The sequence below is a fragment of the Myripristis murdjan genome, chromosome 7 (genome assembly GCF_902150065.1).
Source record: "Myripristis murdjan chromosome 7, fMyrMur1.1, whole genome shotgun sequence".
Classification (NCBI taxonomy): Eukaryota; Metazoa; Chordata; class Actinopteri; order Holocentriformes; family Holocentridae; genus Myripristis; species Myripristis murdjan.
This window is the reverse complement of record NC_043986.1, coordinates 30,264,213-30,291,720: the sequence shown is the minus strand read 5'-3', so window position 1 is coordinate 30,291,720 and position 27,508 is coordinate 30,264,213. Positions and strand designations below refer to the sequence as shown.

The 27,508-nt window shown below is 40.0% G+C and overlaps 1 protein-coding gene across 1 annotated transcript in view; it reads left to right on the top strand.

The window, feature by feature from the left end:
* LOC115361733 (vitamin D3 receptor A-like) overlaps positions 1–27,508 on the top strand; it is an 82,731-nt gene that overhangs the window by 30,628 nt on the left and 24,595 nt on the right. Inside the window, 2 exon segments of the mRNA XM_030055326.1 lie at positions 22,771–22,918; positions 24,937–25,067. Coding sequence (XP_029911186.1) covers positions 22,773–22,918; positions 24,937–25,067 — 277 coding nt within the window. The 5' untranslated portion in view covers positions 22,771–22,772.

The following is a 27,508-nucleotide window of genomic DNA, read 5'->3' as shown; positions in this document are numbered from 1 at the left end:
GCTGAACTCAACTCAGAAACCCGTGCTCATCACTGCTTTGTTGCTAACCCTAACCTGCTCAACTATAAAAGATGATATAATATCAAATAGAGAGTACATTTGAAAAATGTGTGCAAGGTAATCTGCTGACCAAAACCTTCCAGCTACTAGAGTTCAAGTTCAGTTAGCAGAAGAAAGCAGTAGCTTTTAGGCAGGTTTAGGCAGGTTAACGGTTCCTAAACAAGTTGATGATTTGGTTGCTTTTATTTGTGTTAAGGTTAGCTCTAATTTATCCTCCAGGGACTTCAATAACATTCCAGTGTGGCTGGACATCAAAATAACTCTGTTACGTCACATTAAGCAAGTCTTCATGTGTTATCTTCACAAAAATAATATTTTTTATGTAGCTAGCTCATTCAGTACAATCCCTTTCACCTACAGTATTTATGTAACTGTAATTTTTGAGTCAAATATTTTAGGGTGAACTTTGACTAAGCTAAGTGGGCTGAATAGTAAAACAGATACAGGAGTGTCAGATGTAGGAGCATGTCATTGCCTCTATGCCCTTTCCCCTATATTTTAATTTAAATGCATCATCGAACTCTTCATGAACTGGCCCCCTCAGGCTATGGGGTTCATGCCAAGGTTGAGAAAATTCCCAACACCTAAAGATCATTGTCATATAGAGTCATGTGGCCTGCGGCCACTTCTTTTAGGGCCAGGTTAACTGTTGAAATAAAGTCACCAGACCTGTCACCTTGTTACTCAGGTCACATGGCTATAAAGATAGCACTGGGAGATATCCATGCCGTCGGTGTTTGGATATTTGCTAACATCTTGTTCCTCTCATTTCAGAGTTCAGAGGGTTATATTAGGTTATGACTCATATGACATTGCACTGATCTAAAGTTGGTATAGCCTTGTACTGGTGTTCTTTAGCACTGAGGTTTGGATCAGGGTAATATTTCCCTGAACTAAGGCTGAAGTTGTTTTGATGAACCAGGGTGGTACACTCAATTCAGTTTTAAAGTTGGTGCCAAAATACAACAAAGTTTAGACAAGGCCATTTGTCGATCACACTTTGATTACCGTCACGTAATATCATGTTTGTCTGTCACTCATACCAGGTTATTTGAAAGTTGGTGTGGTATTGATGTTCCTTAGTACTTGCAGTAACTGTGCACAAAAGATAAACCTGATGTTTTATTATCCATCTCACTATAAACTGGCAATTGCTCTTGGCCTCAAAAAAATGGCTATGGGATTTCCCAGATACAACAGTGGGTAGCTTATTTATTTTGAAAATTCAGACTGGCTCTACTGAGTGCTACATGAAAGGCCTGAAGCTCAGTTTGGGAATCTGAATGAACCCACTGTGTTGATTTGTAACACATTTTCCCCATCTTTTGGTTGTTGGTAAATCTCTTAAATCATGGGTTGTAGAAGACATTGCTAACAAAAAAATCTGAAGCTCTGCATCACATTCCCCAGTATTGCAGTGCATTCACAGAGCATGACTGTTGGGCAGCTTTAAGTGTACAAACCCACAGGTTGTTAGAGTCCCTCTGAGTTCAGGGAATCCTTCCTGCAGTTCTTTCATCTTTCTCCATGCTCCTTCCATCTTCCCTTTCTTTCTTGCCTCTCCCTCTTCCTCCTCGCTCCCTTCTCTGCTTTGTTATCACTCTCTTCCCTTTCTTTCCCCATCCCTCCTTTTTGTTTTCTGTATTCCTCTGTTCTTTTTTCCCCTCATTTCATTCCCCAAAATTTTCTTTCTCACCCTCCACTGCAGATTTGCTTCTTTCTCCTTCCTTCTTTGACCCTTTTCTCCTCACATTGTGTTCTCTTTCGTTGCATTTGCTTCTTTACTCCCTCTCTCGCCCCATACCTTGTGAATTAGCCTATTTGTCTCTCTGTTGCTCCTCCCTCTTCTTCTCCCCGTCCCCCCCTCCTCCCCCCTTCCTTAACCTCCTCTGCCATGTCAGTGATGGTTTGTGCTATATTTGTGGAGTTTGCCCTGCTGACCCCAATAATCAGGTTAACCATTAACCTTCAGGCTTCACCTTGTTGGCCCATTACCCCCCCTCCACCCACCACCCTTTCAATACTGACATAGCTAGAGGCTATGCTATTTTCTGCTGCAGGCTTCAGCTGAAAAAGAAGGGAATAGAAATAGTAGCAAACAGGGATTTAAAAAAGAGAGGCAAGTAATGAAGTAGCGAGAGGGAAAGGTCAGGATTTAAAGGAAACAGGAAGGTGGCAGCTTTTACCTTAAACCAGGGAATATTCAGATCATCCTAGGGCTCAGGCTGGAAGGCAGCTGAAGGGTTAAACCTGAGGAAGAGAGGGAGAGGAAGAGTGAGAAGTGGGATTTATACCTTTGGACCCAGGGGTATTTTGTTCTGTTGCCTGTAAGCTCCTGTGTTTGGCTGCTGGGAGGAAAATGGAGCGAGCTCTCTCACACTAGTAAAAGGTCAGTAGTGACTGCTGGCACTGCTGGCTTTTCTTGTGTCTTACTGTATGTGGCACATTGCTTTCTTTATTTCACAGGTTGCTTGTATTTGTTCTTTATGCCTGAAATTACTTTAGTCAGGTATGTCAGGATTCATTTTCCATAGATACCTGACTCAAAAGGCAACTGATTGTTAGTCAAGGTTAAGCAGTGGCTGCCTTACATTGCATTGTTATGTTGGGTTATGTTAAAATAATGTAGATGCACTGAAAAATTGAGGGACAACGGGGTTAGATAAGCAGCCTAATCAAAACACACAGCATAATGTCTTTTGATTAGGATTTATTGTTTGTAATTTGGTCCTTAAGATTTGTTCCATTTTCCCCCGTTACAGTTCAGGTTTTTTCTTGCTCTCTATGATGATTAAATCAGGGGGCGTTGTCCTGCTCATTGTAAACTTGTGGGCATGTGAAGCTCTTTGAGACTGTAAACAGTGATATTGGGCTTTAAATAAATTTGAACTTGAACTTGAACTTGAAAGTAAAAAAATAAAAACATAATGACCATGCAAAGGCTTGTGGTTGGTAGGTTAGGCTGTGTAGGTTAGGTGTGCCTGTTATGCCTCTGCTTACATGCTATTTTGTGCCTTGTGCTTGGCTGTTCATTAGATAGATGTAGGTAATGTCGTTCTGAGTAATGTCCTTCAAGACTAAAATCTTTTTATCCTCATCTACAGGATCTGTGCTGCTCAGACTTACTGATAGTCATGTGCAGTCCCATACAGCTGTTGAGGTCCGTGGCCTCTATGTTGGATGTATTATTAGGTGTCATCGTCCGGTCACCAGGTCTCTAGTGGCCCAAACAACTCTCCTGTGTAGTCAGTGTATGCATCTGCTCACTAGCTTCCAGGTACCACTTATACAGTGTGCAGTCAAGCTGGTGTGCGGTTATGTTGTGCAGCTTGACCACAGGTCAGTGGTATGAGCAGGGTGGGACATTATTTTGATCCCTCACTCTTGATTCTTTTTTTTTTCCTTAAATCACATTGCTCTTTTGGCTGGAATGTGTGCAACTTGTCACGACGTTAATCCCCTTTCTCCACTTTCACATTGGCTTAACTTTCAGTGACATTTTGATCTTCAACCTTGTTTTGAAGCAGCTTTGCATTTTGTAACACAATCATGTTGAGATGAGCGAGAAGATTGCTGGTCTTACTAGCTTTGGCCATCATATGCAGCTTGCCAAGATTGTAAATAATATTTTCCTGGTCAGTGTCATTCTTCACATCCAAACCAAGTTCAAATGATCAAAGTGCATTTTTTTAGGTTTAAGTCCTTTGCTTGAGAAGACAAACCAGTGGTAACATTTGTTAGCCACCTTTGTGTGTCTTAAACGTATCAAAGAATTTATTTCCTTAGAGAGTTACATGACTGCTGTTTGTTTGTTTGTTTGTTTGTTTGTTTTTTTAAGCAAAAACTAACAAAAAAACAAAGGCAGATTGAAGGCTGATTAAAAATTGGACAAATCCACACTGGCATACAAAAGATACAAACAATGCAAAACATCTATAAAAAGTTATGTAATCATAAGTATATAAATAACTGCATTTGGCCAGCTCACCTTATGCCTTGATGGGATGTTACATTATATGACATCATGTTGCACTGCATTATGCGTTGAGCTATACTGTATAATTACGGTGTGTGTTGCATAATGTTGTCTCTGGTTTCTTCAGGCTCAGGTCCAAGGGTAATAATGTCTTTACAACTTATATTATGCCTCACCTTTAAATAGCTGGGAGGCTACACAGAACAAGATCTTGTATTTTTCATATTCTTGACCACACACACATATATACACGTATACAAATACACGCTGCATTTCCTGCCAATGCTAGTTGAATGTGTGAGCTGCTCATTGCAAGCTGCTGCTGCAACATGCACACACACACACACACACACACACACACACGCACGCATGCACACACACACATAAACAGACCACACACAGCCCCTGTGTTGGCCTGACAGCTTCACTGGATGAATGCTCTGACAACTTCTTCTCTTGCCTGAATGGGGCTGCCACGACCCTCGCTTCAATGTGGTGGTTTTAATGTAGAGCACCGAAGAAAGAGACCGTGGGGTGGTGGTGGGGTGTCAGAGGGGTGGTGGTGGTGGTGGAGCAGTAGGTGAATGAGAGCCTAAAGGCTTGGAGGTCACACACTACCCACAGAGAAACCGCAAATCTACCTTAAGACTTTTAAAATGCTTTGCTAGGCGTTTCAGTTATGAATCTGTTTGTGTGTTCAGGCTGTATTTTATGAAATGGAAATATTTCTCAATGGAGGTAGTGGGTGGGCCTGATTTTTATTTTTATTTTTTTTCCTTAGATGAGACAAGGTTGAGCTTGATCATGTATCTCACTGTGATTGTTCAGGGAGAAGCAGGTGCATTTCAGTTAACTAAATATTGCAAGTATGAAGAGGGTATTGACTTATGTCATTCATTGGCCAGGGTTCTTATTGGTTGTTATGTCTGTGGCTCAGTTGTACTGGCTTCGACCTGGACAACCTGATGGCAAGTCAACTAGCAGGGGTCCTAGGGCTCACCTTGATCTTTGGTTTTGTATTTGAGCTCAGGAGTTGACAGAAATGCATTGATAGGCAATGTGTGAGCCACTGATTGAGCTCCACGTCTCAGTGTATGTGTGTGAGAGGCGGAGAGAATTTGCTTCGAGGTGAACATTACAAATAAATTGTAGTTGTGACCCAGTGCTGTTTTCATTGAGCAATAAGTGAGCATCACTGTGAACACTGCAGGGGAGGAAATGACAGTAACCTTTTGCTGAGACTCTGGTTGCTCAAGCCATGAATTTGCTCCCAAAATGGCTCATTGACTTGCTTGCAGTGGAACCCCATAAATTGAGAGAGTAGCAAAATGTTTTAATCAGGTCAGATCCCAGGGCAAGATGTTAAAATTCTCATTTGGTTGCCTATACTCCTGGGGAAAAAAAAAAAAAAAAGACTTTTGGCTTTGGACTAGTACATTAGCAGCTTGAACAGTGTCAATTCAGTAGGATTAATATTGTGGTAGAAGCTTCATACATCATTCTTCATTCTCGCTCTTTGAGTAATTACAGTTTCATAAAGTTCAAGCTGAGAGGTCAAGCTCAGGGTGTGCATTAAAGAGCTACCCATAATGAGAAGCCTCAGAATGATGCATTAAAAACCGTCCAAAATGGATTCAATACGCCACTTATCTACACAAAAAATAGCTTGGTGTTTGTGTTAACGTTAAGCCAATGTTAGCAATGGGAAAACAATCACAATTGTTATGAAGAAATCAGTATTTTAAAAAATGGGCCGGCTGTAGCAGCTAATATAGTCTAACATAGCTATCTTAACACTAAAGTTTGTGGCCAAGGTTACATATGTTGGTTTTAAAGTTTATGGCAGGCGTCTAAATTTAGAACAGTGGTTAAACTTGAGCAGGAATATTCACTAAGTATTGACTCAGACTATGTAGAAAGGCAAATTATTTCTTGAAGTTTGCTTTCACTTACATTCAAACAAGCTTGGTGTGTGCTTGAATTTCGTTGAGGTGCACTTGTTGAAAAGCCCTACAGGCCTGGGTTCACATAAAACCTGCCTAAAGACTTGGACGCCGCCTTTGTGTCAGTAGCTTAGTTAGAGGTGACGCAATGTAAACGGCATGGCCGGCGGCTTTCAGTGCTGCCCTACTCTCCCTCTCCTTTGGTTGGATGGCTGCCCAGAGCACTTCACTGCATATGCCATATGTCCCTCTACTTTCTCTGACCACCTCTGCTCTGCAGCTGTTGAAAGTGAAAATAAAACACACATGCAGTCAAAGATGAACAGACTTTGTGTTCTACTTTAAGGAATGTTGTGTGTCTTCTGGTGTGTAAAATGTGTACTCTTACCAGGCCGTCATTCTGTCCAACACTTTCTGTCCCACTCCTCAGCGTCAGCCACCTGAAAATCTACAAGCTAGAAAAGCAGAATGGGAAAGGCATTTTGACGAACTTCAGCCAAAACTGTTATTTAAACTCAGTATCTCTAACAGAAAACAGCACTGAAACAGAATATATATATATATTTATATATATATATATTTTTTTAATAAAGGATCTTTTCTTTCTTTCTGTTGACTTTTGTACTTTTACCTCTTTCCTCTCTGCCTTCGGTCCTTTTTCCTGTCCTTCCTTCCATCTTTTCTTCTTTGTTGCTGCTTTCTTCCCCCTTCCCTCCAAACTTCCTTGCTTCCTCACCTTCCTCTTTACCTTCATGTATCCTTCCCTTTTTCCCCTTCCCTGATCCCATCTTTCTTTTGCTCTTTCCTTCCCCCAAACTTGCATATTTTTCCTTCCTGTATTCTTTCTCCCTTAATATGTAAGTGCATCAGTCAAATAAACAATGACGTAGACTTGGCTATTTTTCCTACCGCACAACGGTTAAGAAGTGGCTCTGGGTGTTTTGAAATGTCTGTAAAACATCAGTTCACCACAGCTTCCTTGAAACATCATATACGTCTCTCTCATGTAAAAGGTCCCGTTGTGGTTGTACAGTCATTATGTGAGTGTATTAGAATATTTCCAAGCATGAAATATGGCTGACACTAGCCAGCACTAAAGATTAATCACAAGTGGCCTAATACTAATCAGGTCTTCTAAGGCTTCTTCCGTTTTTTCTTGGATATGTTTTTGTCTGATGTTCAGGAAGCCTGTTTGTTTGCTTCAGCAAGGCCGATGGAAATGCACCTAATTCACTTTTTTGTGACATTGCAAAGTTTGTTTGAAACTGGCTCGACAGTTTGATAGAAGCGTAAGTCAGTTCCCTGTAGCGTTAATACATTTTTCAGGGAGAAAACAAGACAGCGCTTTTCTCTGGAATGAGATACTCTGTTGTCCGGCCTGTTGTTTTGTTCTTTCTCTTGGTCTGGAATAGCGCTTGCCTTTTTCTCCACCTCCCGCGCTCCATCATTGCCACCTCGTTCCTTTTTTTCCTCACTTTTTTTTTCACGTCTTACACCTTCCTGACGTTCCTCCTTCCTCAAGTCAAGCCTCCTTACCCTTCTTTCCCTCTTTCTTCCTTTCTCCCCTCCTTCCTCTGTTGATTCCCTGCTTCTTGCTTTTTTCCTCCTTCTTTCTCTCCTTGCTTCATTCTCTCCTTTCTGCTCTCTCTGCCTTCTTGTGCTCTTGCTTCTTTCTGTCTATGCCTCTCTTGTTCCTTCCTCCTATCCTTCCTTCATTTCCCTGCCTCCCTCTGTTCTCCCTTTCCTTACTCTTTGTTTGTTCGTTACTCCCTCCTTTTCTTCCTTCATCCTTCTCTCCCTTCTTCCTTCCCAGGCTGCCCCCCCCCACCCTCTTGTCAGTCTGCCAGCAGCCTGGCGGTCTGCTCATTTTCATCCTTTGCCTAAAAAACAAGGTCTAAAGTTCAGAGCTGCTGTTGTGCTATGGATCGGCGGCAGTAGAGCCAAAGCAGGAGAACAGACCCGGGCCAAAATAGATTTGAATATCGCCTCAAATAGTTAGAATTTTTGGCTTGCTTGACACCACATTTCAACCGCAAGAGTGGATGTGATCACTTCTGAGATCGAATAAATCAAGCAGGGAGTGTGGGTTTTTGAAGGCTGACACTGATATTTTCGATTAAATCTGCTGATAGCTGATAGCCCGCTTTGTGCCAATATTCAATTTTCTTTCTAAAATATTCAAAAAATGACAATTGTTCATTGTTAACCTGAGTATGTTATTCTTTTCAGAAAACAGCATTTGGACCATTATTTTTTTCTGGTTGTTTACCAGCTTACTGAAGGTCTGACCCAAGGTTTTGGGAGTTTGGCCCATTGGTCACGTTACCCAGCAAGCTAAGTGACGAGAGAATTGGCTCCAAAAATGATCTGGTAGATAGCCCAATTTGGTGTGCATGCCAATGCTTTTGCAAATATTAGTTTAAGTCATTGTAGCACATGCTGCTGTGCTTCAAGATACACACACAGCGCATTCTGTATGTGAATCTTTGTGACACAATTAAGCTCCCTTTGAAAGCTGAAAAAATTACTTTGATTTCTGATGATTTATTTAACATTGAGAAAATCACAAAAAGCACAATTACCAACAACTTGCCAAAAAAATATGTTTTTTAATTGCAAGACAGTGACCACAAAATTAGTGGAAAAATTACCTCAAAATAGTATGAAACAAACAAACAAACATGAAAATTCTAATAACTGCAAGAAAATGAGCAGAAAATAGCAAAATAATGAATAAATAAGTAGATAAATTACCATAAAATGAGAAAAACAGTAAATTAGCAATTACCAGAAAACTACATGTAGAATTAGAACAATTACGTGTTTGACATTAAATTGTCATAAACCAGCGAAAAATTGGAAAAATCACCTCCAAGTTGCTGACAAATTTGTTCAGAAAAAAAAAAAGAATGAATAAATTTTTAATTTAAAACACCTTTCAAAATAAAGCCTGCCCTCAGGCTCCACTTGCTTCAAGGGGTGTGTGGGGGGGGGGGGGGGGGGGTTTGTATTGCAGCTGTTACAGTCTGCCAGCCATGAAGCAAACTAGTGCTACGTGTCAGTCTAATTGTAAAATCAGGCGCACCTCTTCCAATGGGAAACATATTTCTTGGCCAGCAGCCTCAAAACTGGACACTTGTCCACTAGTCTTCCTCGTTGTGTTTGTGCATGTGTGTGTTACTTGGACACTATATCTTGTGTTTTTGGAATGTATTCAAGCATTAAACTGCTGTTTTGCCCCAGCCGGGAAGAGGAGTAGGAGGAGGGAGTCCTTGTCAGATCAGAGATGCTGTCACCAAATCAAACGCACCTCATATCAACTTGTCTGACACGTCTTGGCCAGTAGCCTCAAATGTAGACAAATGTGTTTTTCATTTGTTTTCATGTATTCAAAGGGTAATAAGCTGCTGTTTTACACCAGCCTGGAGGAGAAGATTTTTTTCTTTTACTTTTTCTTCTTCTTTTTCTTTTTTTATTCAGTAATGTTGACAGTTTTTTCTGCTGCTTTTAATCTGATGAACAAGGGAATATATTTTGCCAGACTAATCATTTTCATGTTCCCACGTCCTGCCTGTGTTTACCTTACACCCATAGGGCTTTTGTGTGCACGCGCGTGAGTGATATAATTTCGTTAACATATCATCCATTTACACAGCTGGGTTATTCAGGATTGTTCCCATGTTAGATTATGTGTGTGTGTGTTTCTTTATCAGTCACAGAGTGTGAGTGAGGCGGGCTGTCCACCTGTATTTATCCCAGCTCTCTTCTCTCTTGTGCCCCTATCATTATGGCGCATGTATAACACACACACACACACACACACACACAGAGGGAGAGAGTCAGCACACCATACAGACAATTAGCAGCATCTTCAGCACTTTCCTGGCGGATGAGTATCAGTTTGTGTTTGTGTTTTGTACGATGGAGAAAAAAAGAAGGTTAAGAATCTTCACATGACAGCTAGTATTTATCCATAATGCACTGCAATAAAGCCGTTTACAGTCGTGTGTATATTGGGTGAACATATTTGAGTTATTCAAAGACATTTCGCGTTATGCAGCCTGGGTGCCAAAGTTGTAATTGCAGATGTGGTTTTGAAAAGTACTCACTCCATGGACTGACTGCATATATATTTTTGAAAGAGGGTGCACGCTTTAGTATAACTGCTTATGTATCAAAAATATAGTGTTTTCTGTTGGAATTTAGTTACTGTTTTAAATTTAATGTGTGTGTGTTAGCATGTGTGTTGTATTCATATTCATGTGCACAACTATGGGAACAAAGTTAAGTATTGAGAGACTGCATTTATCCAAAATGCGGTCGAGGTGAGTGCCCATTATTTGTGTATGTGTGTGTGTTTGTGTGTGCGTCTGCGTGCCTGTCAAGGGGTACACCACATACCAGTCATTCGCATCAGTGCTTTTCTGTAGCATGCTTCTCGAGCCAGTCGGGACACTCCATCACTGTCTTTAAAACAGGCTTGGCACACACGCACGCACACACACACACACACACACACACACACACACACACAGTACAAAGCCTACACTATAAACACAGGCAGAGCCCCCCTTCCTCTTAATGGCTTCTGGTTCGTTTGTTCGATGTGCGGGTGTCCGGTCAGATAACATCAGCCTTCTCCTTCCTCCTTTCCCCTTGTTTGATGTCCTGGGATCTACTGTATTGAACACTATACTGTACTGAAGTCTTCAGTCACAGCTGCACCATAATACAGCCCATGTATTGTCATTAACAATCTCTGCTAGGTCTTGTGCTAATTATTCAATTAGGGCGGTTTCATTGTCATACTTAGTACTACTTTGTAATGTAATCAACGCAATACACATTTTTCACAACCTCTGTGTTAATGCTGTAAATTAGATTCAATATTTGAATCTAATTTTTAATTTCGGGTGTGACTTAACTTTTTTGTATGTATGTATATATTGGTATATATGTTTCATTCATTTGTCCCATGCTCCACCATGTTGTACTGCCAATTAGCTTACATGCCTTCATAGTGCTGCAGTTTCTTTTTTCATTCTTCATTCATACAGTCAGGGCTCCAGGCCGACTTTTTTCACCGCCGTCCCAGAACCACCCCGAAAAATAATTGAAACCGTCCCAAAGTCAGTATGAACTATGAACACACCACGTCCGCTGGCTGTGTGATATTCACAGCAGCTGGCATTGTGTCTCTGCGTTCGTCGCCATTCACATCCTGAGCAGAGTGGAACGAAGAAGAACTTTGCAGAGACACACACCCCTCTCTCAGGTGTGTGTTGAAGGATATTCTTTTCCAGAGAGGTGGGAATATCATTAGATAAAAATCTCCCAACTGGAGGTTTGAATTGTGTTTACTGGCTCAGAGGCAGCGAACACAGTGGGCTCGCTGTCTTTCTAATGTACACTCTCTCACTCAGATGCTTGAAACAGTCTCATTTTTCCAAAGGTTCAGAAGGAATCTTATCAATATTTACTGGAATTCACAACACAACCCACTTTCAAGGTACTGAAATTTGATTGATCTAATGTGAATAGGTACTCGGTTGTACTGACGTATATCGGTTGGCACGCTTAAAAGCACCAAATTTAGTACCCATCCCTTGCACCAACTCAGAAAAGAAAACTCTACAAAGCTACCAGCTTTGATCTGTGTTTCCCAAGTCGAGGTTTAGACGCTCACATTCTGCTACTCCTCTCTGACTTCCTGCCTTACCTTTGATGTCTAGTGATTTATAGAGCTGAGCAGAAATCCACCATATAGGATTTGAGTTATGACATGTAAAAGTGAAAACCCAGCCTAAAACACAATTCACCTGTGACCTTGGACTTTGGATTGTTTGGACAATAAACCCAAGCATCTGAAGCCCAAAAATGACTGAGCCAAGACTCTCCGGGTGATGTCAAATGCTAATCGAACTATCAAAGATCAAAGGCAGTAACCTAAAGAAACCCAAGAAGTGACCGTTTGGCTTTAGGGTGGTGGGATTTGTGTGTGTGCGTTCAACTGCAGCCTGGTTGCTGCTTTGTTGTGCCGCATAGGACAGGAATCATGGTGGTTAGCTTTTCATGAGACCCCCTGTGAGACAGCTGGTGGTAAAAGTAGGCCATGCTCCATGTTGTGTCACCTATAGAAAGAGCCCTTATATAGTGTACGCAACAGATTCCATTTCCTGTGGTGCCCCTCCCTCAGTGAGGCTTAGAGACGACTGAGCAACACCAGGTTACTGCTGAGCTTTGAAGAAAAAGTGAGAGCGATAGAATTCTTCTTTTAGTTTCATAACTTATTGTCCATTGACAAAGAAATGTAATTGAAAAACGTTACACTGGTTTACACCGGTCATCTTTACATGCTCTTAAAGAAATGCACTTTAATGTTATGTCTTTTTTCATAACATAACTATGCTATGTAATTCTTTTATTAAAATCGCTGTTCAGTTTGCCACAGGCAGTGATGTGTATTCAAATCACTCTTCTTCCACCAATGCTACTTGAACAGTTCAACCTTGAACCTGTACTTCTTTAACAATGAGATGCCCATTCCACCTAACGCTTTTTTTGCATAGTAGTAGTCAGAAATGTTTTTCACTACTTCTGTGATTCCTTCAGGATCCTCAAGTCTGTACCTGCTTTGCTATAAGAAGTTATGGAATTCTATACAGGGGACACCTGGTTCACTTTGTTCATTCAGCTGGGCAAAGTGATTTATTTTACATGACGTTACATGAAGTCTTCATTAAAATAAAAATATTTTGTGTTTAAAGCTACTCCAGTGACATCATAATCTCATTCATGTCTTGTGCAAAACAGCACAGTTTGTTGGAAAGTTTTCTAGGTATTTGTAAAGCTTTTGGAGGCAGATTTAAACAAGGAGGATGTGATCCTTTTTCAAATAATAATTTAATACTTCATTGATCCCCACAGGCAAATTCTCTTTTCTCTTCCCCCGTTCCTCCTCTTAGATTATAGCCAAGCCTACAACATGTCTTTCATTACTGCAGTATTGAGACAAAGTGGTAATTGTTTACAACCATTTTGTCCACAGAAGTGTGCATGGCCCATGCCATAACGCACATGCGCATTTTGTGTAGCACCTATGCTTTTTTTGATCACCATCATCAACAAGAATCATTTGAGTAAACCTGTGGTTTCTGAATGCATTTGTGTATGAGTGTGTGAAACAGCACATGTGGCTAAAACCCATCTGCATCTATCATCAGGCTTGGTTTCAGTATTGTAGTGACAAAGTGCTCAATCATGGTGATGATGTTTGATGGCGCTGGCGCCACCTAATCGATACATTGATAAGTCCATGTCGTGCTCCGTTTAATGGAAAATTCTTACACATGCTCACCAGAAAAACAAACACACACCCAAACACACACGACCACTCACTCACACACACACACACACACACACATCCCTGGTCTGCCTATGGTACTGTACATACTAATGCATACAGTGCATGCTAACTCTATTACACAGCATGCGTCATGTTCCTTTCCTCCCGTCCAGGCAGGTGGTCCTGTTGTGTTAGCACCATATAGGCCTGTGGAGGCCCTGCATACTGGAACGATAGATTTATGATGGCATGAAGGCACGAAGACAAACCCAGTGCAGTGGTTTGATTGGCCTCCAAGGGGCACAGAAGGGATAGCTTGGAAAGAGAGAGGAAAACCAGACAGACAGAAAGACACACAAGAGGACTACATGTTCCTTTTCAGCGATATATAATGACTTCTGAATGTGACTCATTTCAGTCCGTCATTTCACGACAGTGTGGATTAAGGCATTTCAGTGCATTGATTGAAGGCAGACGCTGGTGTGGATATTTTTGTATTGAAGCTGCCAGTAGTCAATATTTTATGCCAGTTTTCAATATTAAATTTGTCCATGATTTGGTGTTGTGCTCTCAAATTTTATTCTTGTCAGTGTGGAACAGTGTCTGAAACATGGTTCTTATCAACATCGGACACTAAAACTTTCCTTTGAAACATAGTGAGGTGAGCCGAATGCTCCTGGGCAGCGGGAACCTCTGGTATATGCTAGACCTTTTAGAGCAAAATGTAGCCTAACTTTTGTGTTCAGTTGTGAGAGTTTAGTTGTATTACCATGGTGTTAGGAGTCGATTTTCATTAGTTGCTCCATGCAAGGTACTTTTTTTCTGTGTAATTATAATTTTTGTGAAAGTACTTTGTGCTTATTTCTTCCTGGCGCAAGGTTACTATGAGATGCAGATGGTTCCTGCTGGATCTGCTTTCGAATTCAAGTAGGAAAATAGCAAGATGAGAGACATTTAATTTTCTCAAAAATATGGGTATCGATGTTTCTCATAGTGGCGTAAACTGCGGTGTTCACATTTACATATTAAAAGTGTTATTTTTGGAACCTGTTTTGCTCATGCTATGGAAGTGAAGATATAGAAGAAACAGAAAGAGATAGAAGAGAGAGAACTACAGTGTTGTGGATTAGCAACCCAGAGGAGTACACAGCAATTAATAAGGATATTTATTCACTATTTGGAATCATGTAACACTCACGTAACCATGCAACACAACACTCTATCAAAGTTCAGTTTTGCTGTTGGCTGAGGGAGTCACTTTCCAATGAAAAGGGCTACATACTATGCTAAAAACGACACAAAATATAAAATTTATGCACAAATTTATTTTTATGGCTCTTTGATCAGGGAGGAATCTCTGTTATATTAGAGGTGGACGATGAGGTGGACAACTGTGACTCAGCAACATTACACATTTAAAGGTGCACTGTGCAAAATTTCTGAGGGTGGATTGAAATGTGGCATTTGAATTATGGGCTTTTTCCTTGTTTGTCTTTTGTCAGTTGAGTTTGATCAGTCCTCACTTGAACTCTCAATTCTGCATCATGCACCTTTAATACCAGGCCGTTATCAGCTCCTTATCAACCTAACCTTTGTGATTATCCGTGTGAATTGTGACTGTGGCTTTGGATAGCTGCCTTGTTCATTGTATTCCTGTTTGCTAGGGTTTGAGTGTAAGCAGTTGAGACGTATTCATAAGAGAATATGGCTTTGTCATAGCTCTTTTATGAAATGTCAAGTGTTGTGAAGATGTTAAGAAATGAAGTGGTGGCTGAGTCTCTCTTGACCAGGGTTACCCGGCATCATTTTCAAAAGGTTTAAGGTTATTAGAAGTTTGAATATTTTTCCTATGGCACCAAGGCCTTATTAAACATATACATTGAGATTACTCAAGGTAAGCTTTTCAAAACTTAGATTCTATCATTTTGTTGCAGTGTACAACACTACACACAGGAATTTGCTTTATGAAATTATATCTCTTCTTATCACACAACTGACTCAGTTCTCCTCTGATATGAAGGAAGAGGTCTGTTTACCTCGACAGCGGTGAGGGAATGTACAGAATCCGAACTCACTCTGTTCATCATCGTCATTTTCTCCAAGCATACAGTGCATCTCACAGTTTGTAAACGGAAGAAGAATCAAAAACAACAACAAAGGCGTGGGTTTCCTCTGGACACACGCACCCTCCTCAGTACCTTTCCGAACCAAATGGCTGCATTACAGTATTATTAGCAGGTCATTATTCTGTTCTGTATACAGTGTTGCTACTTTCACATAAGACTGGATTCATTTTGATTCCTTTCTCATAATACCACTCTTATGTTGGGAAATGAAGGAATCAGCTTTGCTCCTTATGGATTCAGTCAGGAACTGCAAATTTTTCACTTCACTGAACAGTGTTTCCTTAGCATAATGTGTGATGATGATGATGTCTTAATTGACAGTGTCATGGGACCCTGTTTACATGCTATAGATGAGCATATAAATTTCAGCATGACGAGGCAGTGCTCGACCACACTCCTCACAGCCTCCGAGGGGAAAAAAAACATCATCAACAACAGACACAGCAACTCCTCTGTAATCCAGCCTGATTATCCCTCGCGCTAAATGTTTCATCTGTTGACATGAGATGCCACTAGCAGCCAACGCTGCGTAGTGCTCATAAATAACATGGGAAAATGTGTTTGTACAGCTGAGAGTCGAGGGTGAGATTAGAGAGAGGGAGAGAGGTAAACAGAGAGGGAGAGCGAAACAGGAACAAATGGAAAGACATCGAAGTGGAGAGAAATCAGGGAATGATAAAAGGACTGGTGTTGCCTCAATACCAGAATTTTCACTTTGATTGGAATACCAAGTTTAATATCTCAAAATTTCATTGTAGAAGACCTACATAAAAGGATGATGTCCTTCATAAATCACTTGGATGTTTTGTTAAATTACTGGTAGTATTTGTTATTATTAATATTATTTGAAACTGTTAGACAACTTTGTTGCAAGTTTTGCACTATGGTTTTGATGTCTGTTTGTTTTTATCGTGTCTACATGAAATAACTCCATATTTCATTTCTGTTACACGTTCCCAACTAGTTGAGGTGGACTAGGATTCAAAGTTCAAAGACACGATGGATTGTTTTGACATCGTTGTCATGTCTCAGCTATAGTTAATACTGCTGTAGCTGTATCAACATGAGCGAGGGCCGTAGGAGCAGTGGGTGGTAGGAGTCTCAAGGCTATAGCAGGGGACATGAGGTGAATGGCAGTGGCCTGGCTTGACTAAACAGCACAATCAGTCCACTTTTGCAGCGTAAACAGGCCATCCCGGGACAGTCAGCTGGCTAGCACCGATCCCCAAAACATGCTTTTCATCTTGTTTGTTGAATCAGTTATGTACTGCTTGGAGCCACTGTTGAAATCCCAGGGTTGTACTACAGGCTTGCTAAACTACTGCTGTACTTCCAAAAAAAAAAAAAAAAAAAGAGAGAGAGAAATTGATGGAGTGAAATTGGAAAATTGCTCATTTATGTTACAATATACTAGAGTGATTTTAATGTATAACATTCCTAATCAAATATGTAAAAAGGACTTCCCCAGTGTTTCGATGCACAGTGGCAACCGGTGTGTGTTATCAAGGCTAGAACTGTATCCTTTTTAAGCCAGAACCCAGTCAATCTGATATCTCTGGAACCTACTCCTTTTGTCATTCACCTGCCTAGCAAAATTGACATTTGACATCCTGGTCATTGGTAGAATGCAGTGTTTGATTAGTGTCTTCACTGATACTGTGTACAAGAAACTTGGAGAAAGGTCACAGCACATTGCTGTTCCCTCTCTACTGTACACTGTCTAAGTAAGCAGAGATGACTTTAAAATATCTTCCAAACAAGCGCAGATGTGTACAGTATGCTCTCATGATGCAGAAGTCACAATGACCTGCGCACCAGAAGAGGAGATGTGTGGAAAGTCACAGCTTAAATGTGAAGGTTCATATTTGAACTTAAATTTTCAGCAACTTTCATTGTTTTTAATTAATTTTATACTGCTCAGTAAAGACTAGACAGGTAGAAAATGACCTGTGAAGTCTCAAGTGTTACACACTCTTATGAAGTTTGATAGCATACAGGTAAAATCAGAGTCAAGTGTCTCACCTCATAATTAAGCTGAATTCATTCTTTTAGTGCCATGTACATTCAGGTAATGTTGCAATCAAAAATAAACTACTTATCTGTATCTGTCTGTGTGTGTGGATGCATGTTTACATTTCTCTCTCTAGTACACAATGATGAAATGCCCAGGGAATCATGTGAAATCACTTCTCCCCATTTGTCGATATTCTCAAATGATTTGATTAAATTGGATCCATGAAGAATCCATTATCCATAGCTCTTAGCTGTTTTGTTGAGCAACACACACTCTCTCATCTCTCTCAGTTCCGTTCAATTCACTTTGCTGTATTGGCATGAACATTGTTGGCAAAGCATGTAAATACACGAAAACTAAATAAAATAATACAAACAAACCATTAGTACATTATATCTAACATTATAAAGAGTCCTTGTAAACAAAACTAAATGGTGAGGGTATGCCTGATTTGCAAAGTCAGTATAACTCTTGATTCTAATCACTTTTTATCTGTTATCTTTTATGTGTATATATTGTCTTGGCTGCCAGTGCAGTGTAATGTTGTCAAAGCAGGAACGTTGTAGAACAACACATTACAAAAACTAATACCACACAAATAAATATTATCATGTAAACAACTTTTGTACAAATAAACTCTTTCTTTCCTTTCATACCCATCAGTCTCACGTCTGTCTTGTACATGCTGATGGCTTGTTCTAAGAAATTAGATGTTGGGAAAACTGATGTGAGAAAAAAGGGAAGTGTTGATATGGAAAAGAGAAAGTGAGTAGGCGAGATGCAGTTTACACATCAGCCTATTTAGTCTGGAAGAACTTTTTTCTCTAATTGTCAATCATCATGCCTGTAAAATGAAAATGCAAAGTAATAAATGGCTGCAAGTGAGAAACAACTGAGAGAAAACATAAAGCAAAAAAGAGAGGGAGGAGAAACACATAAAGAGAAATGACAATGGATTTCTTCATCACTGACCTGGAGTCTAATGGTGCCACTGTTAATCATCGCTATTAATGAAAAAGCCAGGTTGTTTTGGTGGTGTTGTTGTGGATCTATTGATCGTCTAGATGCCGTGTCTCCACCTCAGTCTCTCTCTAACTCTTTCATTATTCACCTCCTGCTGCCTAAAAAAAAGTCAATTAGTTTTTTCTGACATAATGAATAATGTAGTGTGTGTGCATGGTCAATCTGCCCTGCCCCCCTGCCCCCCTCCCCTCGCCGCCCCCCAAAACACACACATTGTAACCTCAAATCACCAGTATGTTTGTGGATGAGACAAGCCCACATGGTTACATGTGAGTCACATGCATGCACACAAACAGTGTAGCTGTGCAACAGGCAACAGCATCAGGCTTTGGCTGCTTTGTTGAAACGGTCTCTACTAATGAGGCTCAACACTGTATATTAACAAAAAAAGTTGTGACATTCACAACTCTTTAGAAGTTTTTGAAGCCTCCATTGATTGAGTTTTCCCCCGAAACTAAACCCTCTTGCATATTGGTGGAAGCCAAAACTCTGCTTAGTGGCTCATGTTGTATTTGTTTCCCGACCATTCAGTCTACCGAACAATTTCACCCTTCTAACCACAGGGTTTTGAAGCCAAGTCTTGAGGGAGTGAGGGAATGTTGCAGTAGTGGCCAGACCCAGGGAACATCAAAAGCAAATAATGTGGTAGTTAGGCCTAGAGGTAGTTAGAGGAGAGCTGAGGATTCAAATTGCCTGGACCGGCTGGGAATTTTGTGGCTAGGGAAAATGAATGAGTCTCTGAGGTGCCCTTGAGCAAGGCACTGAAGCTGCCCCAGCAGAGCTGCTCAGTGGCCAGCAGTAGAAGACTGTGTTATTACTGGGCAGCTCCCAGGCAGGGGCATAGCAAAGAAGTACAGGTCCAGGACTGACCCTGGCCAACCTTCTGCTTTTCTCTCATTCACACATGATTGTATCACCTATAGCTGTGTTTTCTTAAAACATTCAAATGAATTGCAAGCAAATAATTAAATGCTGCCAAAAATCAAGGAAATTAAGGTGTACTTTTCATAATATCTGGCTCAGTAAATAAAACCCTCATGGGTGCTGAATGATTATGCATCTTAATGGGCCATCATCAAGTGACTGTTGCTCCGGCAAGCTGGTTTGTTTGCTCGGTACATGGCTGTGCCTAGTTTTCACATGTTCATTTTTGCATTTGTACATCCAAATCTTTATAAAATGTTGCATTATCTATGCCATTATTTCCTACCACCATTCCGTTCAAGGAATGTGTTGATTTCTTCTTCTGTAAACCTGTACCATTCTTCATGACGACAACTCTATCTGAGGCCAGAGATCAAAAAGCAACTGGTCATGTGATTAAATCCCCTGTATATGCCCTATTTTTTATATGTCAAATATATTTCTATCGCAAATTACAGCCTTTCTTTATCAAATAAAAAGTTTTATTATAATAAATTACCATTGATGTTTCCATGTCAATTTGTTATTTGACATGTGCATAAACATGCATAAAAAAGGGTTGATGGAAATGCTGTTATCATGTCATCTATGATAAACATCTATGCTTGTCCACCCAGAACTGAAATACCTTCCCACACATTTATTTACTCATCAGTAAGGAGACATGTCCTTACATCCCTACAGGCTGCTGGCATGTTTACCCATAATGATGCCGATGTAGCAAGAACAAACTGTCCTGGAGTGGCTGCACAACTATAAATTAGGATTGGAATTTATTTTGAGGCTACACCTAAACAATAAACTGGAGGCTGCATCGATTTCTCATGGTTTTCAGTGATTTTTACAGGAAGCATTGGAAATTGTCTGTACTTTAGTCATTCAGGTCAGACTCCATTAACTAATCTAAAGAGACTCCTGTTGAAAGCTTCATTTCCTGTAACCTTGGCATCATTATCCAAGCTGCAAAAAGCATAGCAAAGGAAGAACTATTTTCTCTCTCCAAAACAGGGCACAAGGACGATTTGTGAGTGTCAAATGGATTGTCATCTCTGGGAGAACATGTTTGCAGGGGCTGGATTTGCTTACTTGAAATAAGTGTTGGTCTCTTGTTTGCAGTGTTAATATGACAGAAATAGTATTTGTGCAAGCCTTACCTGTGCTTTGCCTGCTCCTAAATACACTCAGTTAGATGCAGTGTTTTTCGCCTGGCCCACACCGTTTTGAGAAATCTGTTCATTTGTGTGTCCTGGTTTCCTTGTGTGGTGTGTTCTGGGTAATGGGACTGATGCTTCAGTCAGTAGCTCCTAGCTTGTGTGTGTGTGTGTGTGTGTGTGTGTGTGTGTGTGTGTGTGTGTGTGTGTGTTTTCCTGGGAAGTGATGCAGAAGCTTCAACTAGCTGAAAGGTAATGAGAGCTAATGGAGTCTATGTTTGTCTCCATCTCTGCCTCTCACCTACTTCCACCCACCCCTCTTTCATTATTTTTCTCCCTTGCCGACCCTCCCTTGTTCTCACTTTTTCTCTGTTAATTCCTTCCATCCTGTTGTCCTGGTCTGACACTATCTGAGTCCTACTTCTGTGTGTGTCAGTTCCCCGCCGGCTATATTCTGCAACCATGTGATCGTTATCCCTGCTGTGCCAATGTTCGCTGCTTTTACCCCCTCCTCTGTTTGTCCTCGTTTGGTTTTCCTCTCCTCATCTCCCCTCATGGCTTTGCCCTTGTTCATAGAGTTTCTTAACTGTTTTGTTTGCATACAAGTCCAGATCTCTCTATTCAGGGATGACACATCCAAGAACCCACTATGATCTGAGATAGGAGGTCTTTTCTGTTTTTCTTCCGCTCTCTCCCTCTCACTTTTTCTCTCAATTGAACTAATTTCAATCCAGTACAAACCAAATTTGCATTGGCATGACAGGAAAGGAGTCTGCTCTGCAAAACCAGTTCCTTTAAATAAATTTAAAAAATTTAAATAATTAAAAAAATTCATTTAAGGCCAAATAATATTTTGAAATTTCATTGGTATTACAGAAGAATTAAGTTACTGTGGACTTAATGTCTTTTAATGAATTTGCTGGTGGCTGGTGTTCTTTACTTTACTTTAGCTATTTTCAAACTGAAAAAGACTTCAGTTCAATTCCAACAAGCATGAAACAGGTCTTGATAAAGACTTAAAGCTGCAGATTCACTAACAGATTGTAATAAATCAGTTAATATCAGTTTTAGTGGAAGCAACAGTACAGAAACATTCAAAAACCCTTCTGTCTTTGCTACTCTCAGGCTCTTCCTTTTGTATCCAGGGCTGCTCCAGTCTGGTTCGTTCAGCTGAACAGATTTGGAAGATATTCATAAGGTCACATCAGCATATGAACTAAAATAAGATTTAACAACCCTGCCAGGGTCAGTCTGTCAGTCCTATCTGAAGATATTATACACACACTGCACAGGCCCACGGCTTTTTATTAAATGATAGCCAACACTGTAACCCTCTGATCCCTCATACTGTATATTTTTTTGCATCCTTCATCATCCTTCCCTCTCCTCTCTCCTTATTTGACCTTCTTAAAGCCGCCAAATCAGTTCAGCCAGAGTTAAGACAGAAGTAGTTTCAGCACAGACTGAAATGGATTAGTTTACTTACAGTGGGCCTATCGGTGTGTGCTACTCTACTACTGTTTATTTCATAGGGGAAAGCCAGATGGTGTGTTCCTCTATGTGGACGAATGAGCAACGAAGAGAATATTTCATCCTGCTGGGATTAAATGTATCGGTCATTTCAGCGTTTGGCAAATGGTCCCTTTTCGGTCATTAATTCTGTCTTCCATTAATGTTGTGTTTGCTGGCTGTGCAAAGCAATGTCGCCATTCAAATTAGGACTACTCAGTGCTGTGTGTGTGTGTGTGTGTGTGTGTGTGTCTGCTGAGTCATTTAGCCAATGGCAGCGAGATGCAGAGTGTTCCTGTCAATGCCTTTTGCTAAATATGCTAATTGTCCAACACCTGTCTGTATAAAGAGAGGAAAACACACGCCTCCCTAACAAACATCACACACACACTCAAACTCTCCCACACACACACATACTGACGCTGGCAAGAGGATACGAATTGTTTTTCGAGGTAGGAATGCTGCGAAATTTACAGGCGCACGCTCACATTTATTAAATCTACCCATGATCCAAACCATCATATCAGTGAGCTTATCTTAACAGCAAATGCATGCTTGCAATTAAACACACCCACAAGCATGCATACACGCGCACACACACACACACACACACACTTTGTTTCATTAATGAACACATGATAGACCAACACTTGTCTGCATGATGAGGATAACTCCCTCTAACTCTCTCTCTGTCTGCAGTGATGGAGCCCATGACGGTGACGACGTCGGTGGTCGGGCCGGATGAGTTTGACCGGAACGCCCCACGGATCTGTGGCGTTTGCGGCGACAAGGCCACCGGCTTCCATTTCAACGCCATGACCTGCGAGGGCTGCAAGGGATTCTTCAGGTGGGTGTGCGGGCTTGGGCTGCAAACTGACCATATGCTGCGTTGCTTTGAGATCTTTCAAAATTTGCATTGTCAGTTTTGTGTCTCACAAAAGACTCAAAAGGGAGATGTATAACTTGAAGTCTGAAAAGCTAGTTATCAAAGTTTAATGTCTTAAAAGTAGTAAAATGTTTTTGATACAATAATAAAAGTCTTTGTGCACCATGTAATGACATGTTTCTTAATGAATCCAGAACAGTGTTAGAAGTAGAATCTGCTTTATTAAGTTTTATCATCTTAACTACATACAGCTGGACGCCATATCACTTAATTAGTGATTCCCTGATGTCCTTTTTCTCTTCTTCTTATTCTTATATACTCATTCACAGCTTTGATTGATTTTGAAATTAGCCTTTTTTTTCTGCGCCCAGGCAGCATTAAAAAGGTCCTACCCTTGCCCGTGTGAACCCTGCAGATACCAATTGAATGAATAATGATTGTTAATTTTCTAAATGTCTAAAAGCATATATTTTTTATTGTCCAGAGAGATATAAATGTACACTGGCCAGGCTGTGGTGTTCTGTTCTGTGCTCTCCCGTATAAAATAGATTCATTTCTTCATTCAAAGCACTACTCATTTTTATTGACTGCCTTCTGTCAATATACACAGCGGTAGTGGTAGATGTATTATGTGTTTTTCTGTATCATTGCATGACCGCACAGGAAATGTTTACACCTCAAAAATTTGAAAAAAATGGGTAGCTTTCTCAACCACCTTTTCCTTCTCTCTCTCTCACTGACTCGCTGTCTTTTTCACTCTGTCACACTCCCCATTTTTCACAGTGTTTTTTTACAGTCTTTCTCTGTTGTTTATGTCGTCCAACTTTCTCTTTCGCTCTTTTTAACTCAATTCAGTTCAGCTCAGTTCAATGAGGTTTTATTGGCATGACCATAAAAAAGGGGAGGATTGCAAAAGCACATTCCTAAGGGCAATAACAACAGAATAAAAAGTAGGAATAAGAATGATTAGGCATATTTAGATAAAAACAACAATTACATCGCTATCAGTCCATTGCTCACCGTCTAGCTCCCCTTCCAGTCAAGCACGTGAATATAATATACTGTAATATAATGCTGTCATTTGTAATTTCATCAAAATTATGATGTTTGTATCTGATTTTGTTGAAGTATTTCCTTTGGTTTTATTGAACATTCATTCCCTCTGTTAAGAACTGGAGCTCTATTTTTCCCTCCAGACGCAGCTGGCAGAGCTGCTCCTTTTTGTGCAGCCAGGATTTTCCTACGTGTCCCGTCTCAATGGCCAGTACTAGTTTTGTTTTTGTCATGTTGGAATTTGGTTAACTCTGGAACAGGATTCTAATACAGTGTCAGGATTAGCTTAGAGAGAGAGGACTTTTTTTTACCTGTGCCTCAATTTTACTGTCTTATTCTCTCTTTCCTTTGCATTTCCTTATTCTCTGATTTTTTTTCCACTGTTTTATTCTCTTTCCCTTTTTTGCACTTGCCTTTACATTCTGTCTTGCTCACCATGTGGAAGCTGCATTGTCATCAATTGGATTTGTTAATGAAGTCTTTTAAAATTTCATTAGTTTTAATCCCTCCAGATGCAAGATGAAGCGTCAAGGTGCCTTCCCTTCAGCCAAAGAATGAATTTTAATATGAACAAGATGTTCATATTAGTTATGTATATGTAAAGTATTTCAAAAATCTTTTGGTACATGCTAAGTACTTATTCATAGGAGCATTTTATTTTAATATGATTGCTGACTTCTAAATAGTCTGTGGGTGTTAAGTGTTAGAGAGGTTTTATGCTTTACACACACACAGCACAAATTGCATTGCCTGCAGTGATAATTTATTGATTGATTCATTAATAAACATAAATAAATGGGAATGATTTTTGTCCTCTTCAGATGCCACCTTCACCTTTCCTTTCAAAAGGAAGCTGCACCATCGCAGCGGACAAGTGCTTTGTCAATAAAGGTTTGGTGTAATTTGATTGTTTTCAACCCCTGCAGGCGCAGTATGAAGCGCAAAGCCACCTTCACTTGTCCCTTCAACGGAAGCTGCACCATCACGAAGGACAACCGCCGCCACTGTCAGGCCTGTCGCCTCAAACGCTGCATCGACATCGGCATGATGAAAGAGTGTGAGTTGACCCCTCTGACATGTTGTGTTTTCCATTCAGCCACCAAAAACCTTTTAGTGAAGCAGCGCAAAAACCAGTGCTAATTGGGTTCATTTCATTTGGATTTTATAATGCATCAGCTAGCGGACATATCATCATATCATCATGATTGGGCCTTTTATAGAGATGCTGTTTATCTTCAGCTTCAGATGTTTGAGTGTTAACAGCTTTGCCTAAATGAGTGTGAATTGTCTGCACTATCATATTGATTCCAGTGAGTTACTAGCTAATAACTTTTTAATAAACATTTTGCTGAGGAACAACTCAGCTCATTTCATTTCTTTCAAGAAACATGGAAAAAGGCAATGAGCAACTTAGCAAAATATGACCCCAAAATTAACAAGAAATTACTAATAAATTTACAAGAAAATTACCCCAAAAAGGAAAAAGAACAACAAACAAGCAAGAAAATGACATGAAAATGAGAAAAAAGAGAAAAAGTCAGTAAAATAAGAACTGTTACTGTATTTATAAACACACACACACACACACATGCACACACACACACACACACACACATGTATATATATACAGACACACACACACATACACATATATTTGCACACAATATAATAATAATAATTATATTATATTATATTATATTATATTATAATAATTATGAATATAGTTTTCTGTATTTTCCTGTTAGTTTTTTAAATTACAGTTTTCTCCTCTTTTTCACTATTTTTTATAATCTTTGGGCCATTTTCTTGTAACTAATTTTTTTCTGGTTGTTTGGGTCATTTTTTTTTTTTTTTTTTAATCTTTTTCCATGTTCTTAACCTCAGGAAAATTGTTGTCACTTCAGGTTTCAAAGGGTTAAGGCAGCAGGTGGTAGCAGATATTTTCCTGACATTGTGCTGACAGCAGTAATACCACAAGCCTGCGAGCGGGCCTTGCTGCTAATTTGCTTGATAGTGGCTGATAACGTATCTAATCTGTGTGATTCAACATCCATAGATGAGTCTCGGGCAGTTTATTCATCTTAGGCCTTGTTTAAGCAGACAAGTTGACACAGCTTGTGGTGTCTGTACACCACCACAAGTAGAGAAGTGAAAGATTCAGCCCACAGAGGAGTTTTGACAGTTGAACAAGACGTTAGATGAGAAGAGTGCGCTTCTCTCTCACCAACAGATTTAACCAGCAGCCTGTCTGGGGATTTGAACTGGCAACGTTGTGTGCTGCAAAAAATGTCCATCTTTGCAAGTTGTTTAGTCTAGTGTTGAGTCCTGAAATCCTGTTGCCCTTGCTACTGAGCTGAGGTGATTTAACTTATTTCAAATCCAGGTTTATGAGCTTTAACAATTTTCTTGGAACAAGTGATAGTCTTGAAATGAGACAGATTATTCCACTGCTATCAAAATAATGTCACATGATGTAAGGAAATACTTTAGAAGTGATATGTCATTGGAAACAAGTTGAATTATCTCACCCCACTGCCAGATGTTTTCACTTGTTTGAAGGAATGCTCGATTGAGACTTAGTAAAAGACATGAAATGAGTTATTAAGTTGGATTGTAGAGTTTGTTGAAGTGGATAAGCTCTTGTTTTTACTGTCATCTGAATTCTGAAAGGAGTGTGTGAATTTCTTCAGGTTTACTATCAGTTTTGGGGTAGAGTCAATGTCAGGCCACCGTCTTAAACACAGAGGAGAGTTCACAGTTTTTGTACTCAATAATTACAAAGTCCAAATGGAAAAATCATCATCATCAACAAGCACCCAGACAAGCTAAATGATGGTTTTCTTTCCCAAACAGTATATACTATTTTGAAAATCAGTCACTATCTGAAAATCATCATTTAGCCTCCCTAAATTATAGGGGATTTGGTGGGTAAGGGCATCATCATTTTATCAACCAAAGACTTTAACTGCTTCCTACTGTTTTAAGTACTGCGACATGTTTTAACTTTGTCCTGTCAGTTATTTTATAACAGCATGTGGGGAATACCTCATATTTGAAACTCTCAAAATAGTCCATGCCCTGCCCTCCTCTTTTCAACCAAGCACATGTTTGCTTAAAAGTCATTCAATATGTACTTGTGTGAAACATTAAAATCCATTTGAAATACATGAGCCTCAACATACTTGATAGTATTTACAAGGCTTGATCAATTGGATCCATCGCCTACACTTGTGTATTGTATGGTGCTACGTCTGGCCTCCTTACTTTTATCTTAAGATTATTTTAAAGCACCACACAGCTAAAACAGTTCCAGCCACCTGCCCACATCATTTATTAGTTTGCGTTATCTCTTAAATGTTAGCGAAGACAAATGTCAGTAGAGATTAAGGTCTGGTTGGCCGGCGCTAGCAGTAAACTGGTTTCCTGCTTGAATAGCGTTTAATCTAATATTTATAGATTTCCAGCAGCAACAGCAGCAGCCAGTTGAATCTGTGGCAA